Source organism: Glycine max, chromosome 2 (genome assembly GCF_000004515.6).
Source record: "Glycine max cultivar Williams 82 chromosome 2, Glycine_max_v4.0, whole genome shotgun sequence".
In the NCBI taxonomy this organism is placed as follows: domain Eukaryota; kingdom Viridiplantae; phylum Streptophyta; class Magnoliopsida; order Fabales; family Fabaceae; genus Glycine; species Glycine max.
The window spans coordinates 7,609,166-7,620,355 of NC_016089.4; the positions used below are offsets into that span (position 1 = coordinate 7,609,166).

Consider the following 11,190-nt stretch of genomic DNA (forward strand, 5'->3'; position numbering starts at 1 on the left):
CCCCGGCAAGGTCACGTCATCATGACATAGGTAAGTATGCACATCGCTCAACTAATTTCTAATGTCATCTATTGTTTGTAGGGATCGCGCCCGCAAGACACCCAGTGGACCCGAAGAAGTCCAACAGGGTCTTGGAGTTGTCAAGCTCTAATTACAGGCCTCTGTCAGTTCTACGGAGTGCATGTCGCCCCCAGCAAGGTCATCAGGCCCCCTACTAATTGAGCTTTCATCAAGAAGTACTGCGTCCCCAGGCAGGCGCAGGGCGAAACACAACAGCAGCCTGGGGATGGCCGGCAATGGGCAACAGACGCACTGCCATCACCTCTAGAGTTCACCTCAGCTCATCCACAAAAAGGTTAGAGCGTTGCTTACGACCCATGGCCGACCAATAGGCGACCAAGTCCAAAGCCAAAGGTAAGCAAAGTACTAGGTCTGTGACCGACAAGCCATCACGCGTCCAGCTCAGGACGTTACTAGGAGGCAACCTAGTACCTTTTAAATCTCTGCTTGTTATTTGATCACTTTTGTTTCTCAAGTCATAGCAGGACACACCTAGTTGCTCATGATCCTAGGAATTTAAATAAAACAAGCACAAGCTTGGAAGGTAGTCATACCTCACAAAATATATATATATATATGTTTAGGTAGAAAGATACCTTGGATATGCATGTATGTAACAAAAATAAGTTGTTTTTCACTGACGTTGGTCGAGGTTTTTTCAGTCAGAATTTTTTTGTATGATGTCAACCAAAGCTATTTTTTGCCGATATCGGCTAAGATTTTTTTTATATGATGTTGGTTAGGGTTATTTTCTCACTGACGTCAGTCATAGGAAATTTTTGTTAACGTCAGCCAAGGATTTTTTTTGTCGTTGTCATCCAAGTTTTTTCAGTTCATGTTGACCAATGATTTTTTTTTCTAACATTGGCTAGATTTTTTCTACTGACATTGGTCATAACTAACTTTTGAGTAGACACCTGTTAGGGTTTTTCAGCCGACGTCAACTAGGTTTTTCCAACCAACATCAGTCAAAGCTACTTTTTAGCCAATATCGACTAGGGTTATTTGGCTGATGTCAACTAGATTTTCTTAGCCGACATTGGTTAGTATTCTTTTGCTGACATCGATTAGGGTTTTCTGGCTGACATCAACCAGAGCTATTTCTTAACCACATTAGCTAGGTTTTTTGGTTGATGTTGGCTAGGGTTTTTTCTGCCAACACCAGCTAGGCATTTTTTACCGACATCGGACATGACTATTTTTAGTTCTTATAGTCGACATCGGTCAAAGCTATTTTTAGCCAACATTAGCCAAGGCTATTTTATAGCCGATGTTGGGTAGGGTTTTTTTTCCGACATTGGTCAGGGCTATTTTTTAGCCAACTTCGACTAGAGATTTTTCGGCCAACGTTAACCAATGATGCTTTTCAGCCGACATCAGGTAAGTTCTATTGGTCGGCATCGACCAAGCTATTTTTTAGTTGATATTGGGTAGATTTTTTTTCAACACCTGCTAGGATTTTTTAGGCCGACGTTGGCTAAAAATAGCCTTGGTCAATGTCGTTCGAAAAGACCCTAGCCGGTGTCGGCCAAACAAACCCTAGCCGACGTCATTAAAAAAATCTAACCAACATCGGCTGAAAAATAGACTCAACCAACATTAGCCAAAAAATAGCCCCGACTGACGACAACTGACAAATATTCCTAGCATACTTTGACAAAAAGAAATTCTATTTGATGTCGACCAAAAAATAGCCTTGATTGATGTCGGTTTAAAAACATCACTAGTTGTGGTCAAACAAAACAACCCTAGTTAAAATTATCAATATTTTGTATTTATAAATTATTAAAAATTGAAAATATTTTTTAATTAATATTTCAAAATTAGATTGTGTTTATTTTCTATAAAGTTTAATATTAAAATTTCATCTATTTAAAATATAAAATTGAAATTTTGTATATGGAGGAAATTGAATTGCCCTATCCAAACAAAGAATTTAAAATGGAAGAAATTTGAATTTATTTATCCATACAAAGCATTTGAAAAATGAAGGAAATTAAAATCAAAGCAATTCAAATTCTAGACATTTCAAATTCCTTGAAATTTTGAAATTCCTGATCCAAACACAAGATAATATTATAATAAAATGACTGCCAGCCGTTGCAAAACTATTAAATTCCTTTTCACTATATGAACATTCATGTTTGGATTGGGGTAAAGCAATCATATCAGTTTAATAAGTCATAGTATTACATCATAAATGAAGATAAAGACATTATAGCATTGGCTAAAGGAGTTGATGTTAAAGAAGGCTGAATTTGATGTCTTCTGATTCTAGTTTTCTTGTTTTTTATTTGAGATAATTTAATGCTTCTGGTAGGCCCTATTAGTATTATCATGTTACAAGTAAATCCTAATATGACTGTGTTTTATAAACCCGTAATGAGTGATAAGAGGAATAATTGCTGATGATAAACCATCTATAAAAAATTAGGGAGAGAAAGAAGTCTAACTTGTGTATTTACCTCAAATTAACTACAATATCGAATATACAAATCCATGATCTCATGCTGTACTCTGATTAACAAAGTGAATAACTACACTTGCAGAAAGAATCAAGGATATTGGATGCACAAAATATTAGAAATGATTTCTACTCAAACATCATGGATTGGGGGGAAAACAACATTCTGGCTGTTTGCTTTTGACTCATACATGTACCCTTTGGAACTCCGAGAATAGCAATGTATTTAAGTTGTTTAAGGCCACTAACAACAAATTTCCTACTAGTGTTTCCTGGTCAGAGGATACCAATTACTTGGCAATAGGATATATGAACTCAGAACTTCAACTCTGGGATGCAGAAACTTCCAAACCAGTATGCATCTTTGTATTTATCTGGCTTCTTTAAGATCAGCAAGTAGTTAGTAATACAGGGTGTACATAATTCATTGTTTTTAAGTTTCAGATAAGGATCCTGCAAGGTCATGGACATAGGATAGCAAAGCCATGACAAATATATAATCAATCATGATGTAATTACTCTTTCCTTTTAATCATTTAGATGTATTGAGAGTATAGCAAGATACTGATGTTGAAATGAGATAATATAACATCTTGATGTTTCATGTTCTTGTAAGCAGTTAGAGCGACAAATAACGTGATTTCTTGGGTAAAAGCACACAAAGCAGAAGTTTGTGGTTTGAAATGGACAAGGGGCAACATATTGGCAAGTGGTGGAAATGAAAATCATGTTTATGTATGGGACTTGGCTAAAAGGAGTTCATCCAATTTTTTGCATTGTTTTAAGGACCATTGTGCCGCAGTCAAGGCCCTTTCCTGGTGCCCTTATGATTCAAGTGTACTTGCTTCTGGAGGTGGCACTGAAGATAGAAGTATCAAGTTATGGAATGTAAAAAAGGGAACCATCATTTGCAGCATAGACCCCAAAGCATTGGCAAGATAGTTATTTGCTTTCCTTGTTTCAGTAACTCCTTATCTGTTACATTAGTTTGTTAAGAATTAAGCATTGTCATTAGCCAAAAAGAACTAATCAACATATTTTCTTAATTGCTTAGTATTTAGTCCTTTGGACTGATGAATTAAGCAATTGTAATTAGCCAAAAATAATTAGTCATCATTTTTTTAATCGCTTAATATTTAGTCCTTTGGCGTCATGCATCAAATTTTTTTAGCTGAATGATAGATCACCTAATTATCTGCAGTAAGTAATCTAGTATTCTATGCAGGTTTGTGGATTAGAATGGAATAGACATCACAAGGAGCTTTTAAGTGGTCATGGATTTAGTACAAGTGCACATCACAACCAACTTTGTATGTGGACGCATCCATCCATGACTAAGGTGGGAGGCTTGGACTGTCACGCTTCCAGAGTCCTCCATCTATGTCAGGTATGCTGCAAGTCACAATTTAAACTCTAGCCACCAATTCCCATGGTCCAATGTGAATTTTTTAAGCTTGTAATGTATGGCATGCAATTAGCTATATGGCATTTGATGTTAGTGTTTGGATTTTTGTTTCTACACAATTAGTAATAGCAATGTAAGGCAAGCAAATAGCAATATCAATAACATTATGTTGATGGCTCCAAATTTGGTCAACATATAAACATGAATGAAACAATTTCAACTTTGACCAGGCAATTATTTCTTCCAAATGACACTAGATTCTTCTTATGTTTTGCAGAGTCCAGATGGGTTAACGGTGGTGTCAGTTGGGGCAGATAAAACTCTTCGCTTTTCGGATGTATTTGGGCCACCTGTCAATAATACTTCTGAGATCTCAAACCTTGATAACCTTCTGTCTCTCTAGGTGTCCCCAATAAGATGATGGAAACAAGACAATTTTGTTCACTCATGATTATATTCTTCTGTGTAAACAAGACAATTCTGTCACTCAAGATGTCCCCAATAAGATAATGTTCACATAGTCACATTGATCTTAATATAACAGTGATTTTTTTTATGTAACATTGTATAAGATTTACTCAGAGAAAGAGAAGTACATACTGTATTGGTGAAGAAAGATTCCTGTATTTGTTATATGGCAAAAGAATAGTGAAATAGTGAAACTGAAACAGTTCACTCAAACTAGCTTACCATATTGTTTGGTGGATGAGAAAGGAATATTGTACAAATATATAGGTAGGTGTTGATTAAGGTCTTGGATAAATTTCTTCTTAAGCACAAGAAAAAATAAAATAAGTTTTTCCTATAAATTAATTTATGCATAAGTTGAAATCAAGTTTTTGGAGGAGCTAAAAGAAAATATGCGGGACTGTTATACATAGTTGCTTGCATAGACACATTGCGTTTGTTAATTGTTACTATTCTTTTAGTAATGCTATCTTGTTTGACCTCCATATATAGCTACAAGGCGCCACCAACCTAAAGGACTTCTCAGGATAGTTAAAGCAATAAATTTTGTTTCACCCCAAATGAGATTTCACTCTAATCGAGAAAAAGTTGGAAGACGGACATTCAATGTTTACAAGAGAAAAAAAAATATAAACAACTAACAAATTCGTAGTGGTTTTCGTAAAAATAAAAGAAATTTTATGTAAGGCAAAGAATGTTCTATTATTTATTTAATTCATTTTGGTAACGAGTTTAGTTCCTCTACAGTATAATGATACAATTTTCTATATTTTTTTACCAAAATGATACAAATATTTGATAAAATAACAAAAGTATTTGCCTAAGTAACACTTAATCATAAAACGTACCACATGATGTATTCTTTATACACACCAATATACATTGTTTTTAAAAATCTGTTCAATATTGATGCAACACTACATATTTATATAAATTTATTTGGAATATATTCATGATGTAAACTTTATATTTATATATGCTTAAGATTTACTATGGGCAGTACAGGCAAAAAAAAAATTCAATAACTTAATAAAAAGTTATATTAAAAATTTTAATAAAAAATTTAAATATGTATTTTAAAAATTTATTTAATGTTTACTTTTTAATGTAAAGTTAATTTTTAAATTTGAATAATTGTGTTTAAAAACATTTTTTTCAATTATAAAATAATAAATGGTTTATTTTTTCTTAAAAAAATATCTAGTACACTAATTAATTATCTATAAGTGCTAAAAATATTTAAAACTCAAACTAATTATTAATTTTGAATATTTGTATTTAAAAATTATGTTTGCGAGTGGTTTTCCTTCCTTCTGCTCTAATATTGGATTTGAAATTTCTACAAGCCGACCGGCATGAAGGTTGCTTCTCTGTTTGCCGTAGCTCTTGGTTTTGATTTTTCTGTAATATTAATGGGAAACTAATTTATTGATAATTGTTTTATTTTAAGAACCACTTAAAAAGGATGATACTTAGAAGATGAAGTCGGTAGTTTATTCTTAATTTACTCTACTAAATCTGTATTTTGTCCTTGAAGTATAGACATGACATCATTAATTGAACATAGTATGAACTGTTTCAGTAAAGGACAATTACTAGTAGTACAGCATTAACAGGCTTCGGCAAATGCTCCTTTTTTGGCTAAAGGAGAAAGTGGTGGCAATGAAATACGACAGGCTTGAGAGGTATCTGCTATCAATGCTCAACTGAGTAAGATTTTTTTTTTTCCTTTCAGAAAGAAATACAAATTTTTTTCTGACAACCTCAAAGTCTAATTGGTTTTTGAAACACAATCTATAAAATCAGACTTTATGCCATCAATGCATGAATGAACTAAGAAACACTAAATTACAACATTTATCATAAAACAAAATTTGCAGCTTGAAGTGATTGAGCCTCTATACCACACCTAGCTAGTGCAAAGGATACATAATTTTAAACTACATCTATTTGCAAATAAAATTACTCATTCTGCATCCAAGTCAGCATCACCATCAGAATATATCTCAGGAATGGCTTCACTGCTTGTCCGTTTCTCTTCTTCCTCTCTTCTTTTCCTCTCAGCCTCTCTCTCTCTCTCCTTGATTAGAGCCTTGGCTTGCTCAAGTCTTGAGCTGACTGCATCCCAAGACACAAGCTTATCCATGAAAACTGATATATAATCACGGCGCTGGTTCTGAAAAGAAGCAAAGATAACAAAGCAGTCATAGATATATTTTATCTATTGAACAGAACTATCAAAGATAGTAGTCACTATATAATAATCTGAACTACATCTCACCTGAAAGTCAATGAAGTAAGCATGCTGTATAAAAGTGAAAGTAAAACATAATTACAAAGTCAGCCAATTTATTATCAATGAAATGAAATAATAGTTTTAACGGCCTCAAATCCACTAACACAAAGTAAACTTGATTAGTACCTCCCAAACATCAATGGTAAGGAGTGGCTGCAAGAAATAAAAATGAAACCTTGTCAGGCATTCTAACCATGATGCTTCAGCCTTACCCTAGCACTCATGTTTGAAAACATAAAATGAATAATGGATATTATAAGTAATCCTTTACTACTTACATGATAGTAGTTCCAAACAAGGGGGTTTACAGCATTGGGAGTCTTCACCACAACTAGCTTCTTGTCCTCATCAGATTGAAGAGGGTTCACAGCATTTTCCACGTCAAGTCTGCTTTCTTTATCTAAAATGGAAAGGGAAAAGGAAGGGTAAAAGCCACTTGCTAGGTTAGAAATACCAAGAAAAATAAAAAATGAATGCCAGAAAATTAGAGTATGGTCACAAGGGTATTTACTCACATGCAAGCCATGCCCATCCTGAACCAAACTGTGTTGAAGCAGCAGTCTTGAACTCATCAAGGAATTTTTCGAATGAACCAAAGTCTCTTTCAATCAGATTTAGAAGATCCCCAGATGGCCTTCCACCACCACCAGGTTTCATGGACTCCCAGAAGAAGTCATGGTTCCATGCCTGCAATAAGTTAAACAAGATTGCTAAGCAATGGTTTAGAAACCTCAATAAGAATTTATGATTACAAGCATGCATGCCTGCGCTGCATTGTTGAAAGCTGGAAGAATGTCACCCTTATTGTACGTAATAACTATAGTGTTCTCCAGTGAATTCCCATCTAGATCTGTTCCATCAATTTGCCTGTTCAGATTATCTACATAAGTCCTATGATGCTTCCCCCAATGGTATTCGAGTGTCTCCTGACTCATAATTGGCTCCAAAGCACTCTGAGAATTTTCACCATACAGTATAGGGAAAATATGCATTACCAGTCCAACATAAACATCCAAATCTCCACAAGTACAAGACATACAGTAGGTCATTACAAAAAAGTACATGAAACTCAGTAGCATTGTTTAATAATTAGTTCGGTGCAATTGATATGTTGCACAGAAAGAAATTAAATGGCTACTTGTACAGTACTAGTTGTGTAAAATAAAAATGGGGAAGTAATTACATTTAACACAGGTTCAGAAAAATCTTAGCGGTATAAACATAACCAAGAAACAGTAAGCACAAAGTAATTACATTTAACACAGGTTCAAAAAATTCATACTTTCCAAACTGATAACCTTTCACATGCAGTCTGTATATTGTATATACAAGAATGCTATCAACACTCTCTCTAATACTCTGTTGTTGACTGGAATTTATAGGAAATCACAAACTTTTGTGTCCCACTTCTCATTTATCGAGTCTTTCCTGATTTAGAAGTGAGACCCACTAAAATTTGTAATTTCTAATAAATTTCAGACAATGAAGTGTTAAAAAGAAAGTGTTAGAGTGAGTGTTGCATATGTAATTAATTATACAATCTACAGTACCAAAAACATGTTATTAAGTCCATGCTTGGATTAAAGTTTGCAAACTGAGTTTTCAAAAGCAACCCAAGTCTTACTTCTGTAAAACTTAGTCTTATTTCATAGCAATTGTACAGTCATAATACCTAAGGATATAAAATTCATACTTTCCTAATTTGCATTCAAAGAATGACATTTTGTTGAGCTGTAAACTTATAAGCATTGTGCACTTGCAATAAATCAAACCGATATGCCTGAGTTCTTCATTTCTAGAGTTATTAACTTTCTATATTGATGAAAGAATACATAACAAAAAATTTCTAATATAAATTTGAAAATGATAAAGCCAAGCCAAATCAAATTTTATGGCAATTGGCATTTTTCATTTGAAACATAGGTCCCATTAAAAATTAGCCAACTTAAAGGACAATTTGATAAGAAGAATGGGAGAACCACACCATCAAAGCTAGCACAATTAATTCTAACAGGTAATAATTGGAGTAATGGGCAAATTTTAGATCTTACCAAAGGATATGGTGGTGGCTTCAGCTCAAACTTTGCAGTGATTTTAGTACGTCCAGCTTTCCTTAGACATCTACTCTGCAGTATTGAACATATTTTCTTAAAATAAAAGGCCAAGAAAACAAGATTATCCTTACAATTTTTTTCTTTTAAAGACATGAAAGGGTGGGAGAGGAGTAACTTAAATAGGCAAATTTTTAAACAGGATATGCTTTTCCAGCCAGTAAAATAAAGTGAAATGTCCAATCTCATAAATACCATAAATCACAGACATTGTTAGTAACTTATAATCAGAAAATCTAGTAGTAATCCATAAAAAGGTTATATTGGCAGTAAAACTTGTGCAGAATTCTGCCATTTATTGAAGATTATTTTTTGTTTACCTTCTGAGGTTTACGTTGAACTATTGAGAAATAAACTGTCATTCTCAATCACTCATTCAACATATCATTTTTTAACATCTTTTCGATAACTCATTTTGCTAATAGGTCAGTTTCCACCTTATGATAGAAGCTGGGTCAGAATTATAGAGACAGTGGTCAAAATCTCCTGATTTCAGTACGATCGTAGAGCTTTGAGGGTCTGCACCTCCCAATGCCCAAAGGCCCTAACTCTTCTCAATTAACAGGATACCCCCTCTCTCAATCCTTCCTCCTATTTATGCTTATTATCCAGCCCCCTAATTACAATAAACTAACTGAATTTAACAATTAACTAACCAAGGTCCTCAACCAACAGGTACCTATCACATTACTTCCGATTTTGCATCCATAGGTTTGGAAGTTTTCCTTTTAGTTATAGACTCAATCTGGTTTCTAGATTTGAAGTGTTCCTCTCACAACATAACAACTATATGACAGAAAAGGATACTAGGCCAACAAGTGCTAACTGATTTGAGTTTCACATGAATAGATGTAGGCAAGGGATTGTAAACCACCATCAGTGCGTAAGAAACCAACATCTATTCTAGCATCACAAATTTCACATTGCCTATCTGGAGCCCAGAAATGAACACGTATTTTGAAGAGGGTTTGAAAACCCTTAAAATACATTCTGGAAGACAATAATAGACCAATGGTAATACCACTAGGTTAAAATTCCAATATCCTCTTTCAAATGTTGGAACCTTAACAGGTTTAAGTAAGTAATGAGAATGTCATTGTAAAGAAAATGCTCTTCCTACAGCATCCCACACTAATATATTTAAAATATCATTATCAAACCAACTGGGAATCTTTTAAGCATTTTGTTCATGACTAAGAAGCCCAAAACAACAACAAATATATTATTCCTAACCCTTTCTCTTGTGCTCAGAAATAAAGGGTTTCAAGTTTATACTTATTTATGAGACCTCAACCAAAGGGGCGCTCTATCTAATTAGGAAAAACTGTTATTAGAATTGAATTTCAAGATGGGTTCTGGTTCTTACAAACATACCACTGGTAAAAACAGCAACAGCAAAAGGCACATGACATTATATAACAAAAATTAATTAACTTTATTCTTCTTCTGTTTAAAAAAATATAAAAAAAAATAAAAAAAAATTCTTAAAATGTTAGAATTGTGTGCTGGGTATAATGGTTGGAAAGCAAACCTCTTTCTTCAAGAATTTGAAGGTACCAGAAGAGAACCCTGCTAACCAAATAAGAAACCCAAGTCAGAGAGGAAGAGGAGAGAGAGAAAAAGAGAAGAGAGAGGAGAGAGAGAGAGATACAGGTGGAACCATGAGGGTGGCGTGGAAGAAAACAGGAAGGTGATAGAGAAGTAGAAGGGGCAGTGGATTGCGATAACAAATTCATCTATTCTGCTCTGCTTCCGAGTGAGCTGTTTCAAAAGTTTTTTGGCTCTCCTAATCTACTCGGGCGTAACACTAGTACAGCACTACAGCATAAGACCAGGCAGTACTGCACTACTACATGTAATGACGGTACAATAGTGATATTCATTTCTACTTTGATTAAGAATAAATATTTATTTTGGTTCTCAAAAAGTGTATGATATTGATAAATTGATCTTAAAAAATAAAAAATTTAAATTTAATTTTTAAGTGTACAAATACTATAACAAATTAGTCATGGTATTAACTCATCTTTATTAACCTTTAACATACGTGTCTACATGACACCTGTAATGTTATGATAGTTTATGATTGACATTCATCGTTTATGTGATTGTTTTGTATTATTTATGTGATTGTTATGTAATACTTATGTGTTTTAAAAGTTGATTTTTCAATTTGATATCTAAAATTAATAATTTACTCTCATTAAACTTAACTATTTCCTAACATTTTCGTTCATAAATTTAATGACGTTTGGTCATTTTGGTCTATAAAATCACTTCCAATTTTTTAATTAATTCTTATATTACATGTATATTAACATAAACATTATCATATTTTTTCATTTTCATTCTTTATCCCTCATAATTTTTACCTTTCTTTTACCAA

At 33.6% G+C, this 11,190-nt stretch overlaps 1 protein-coding gene across 4 annotated transcripts; it reads right to left on the bottom strand.

Annotated features, from left to right (window-relative positions):
- Window positions 1–6,104: 6,104 nt before the first annotated feature.
- On the bottom strand, window positions 6,105–10,687 carry LOC100814802 (superoxide dismutase [Fe], chloroplastic). Of its 4 annotated transcripts, none has more exons than XM_003518576.5 (9): window positions 10,456–10,687; window positions 10,336–10,373; window positions 8,745–8,819; window positions 7,458–7,646; window positions 7,209–7,380; window positions 6,972–7,093; window positions 6,820–6,846; window positions 6,679–6,702; window positions 6,105–6,573 (listed from the first exon to the last, which is right to left on the bottom strand). In XM_003518576.5, exons 1-9 carry the CDS (start codon window positions 10,538–10,540, stop codon window positions 6,364–6,366), a joined length of 942 nt encoding a protein of 313 aa, XP_003518624.1. In that variant the 5' UTR covers window positions 10,541–10,687; the 3' UTR covers window positions 6,105–6,363. The 4 variants fall into 4 exon arrangements, with proteins under 4 accessions (XP_003518624.1, XP_006574834.1, XP_006574831.1 ...); XM_006574771.4 differs by having other exon boundaries at window positions 10,465–10,685; XM_006574768.4 differs by having other exon boundaries at window positions 10,336–10,376; window positions 10,456–10,685.
- Between the last annotated feature and the right edge of the window lie 503 nt (window positions 10,688–11,190).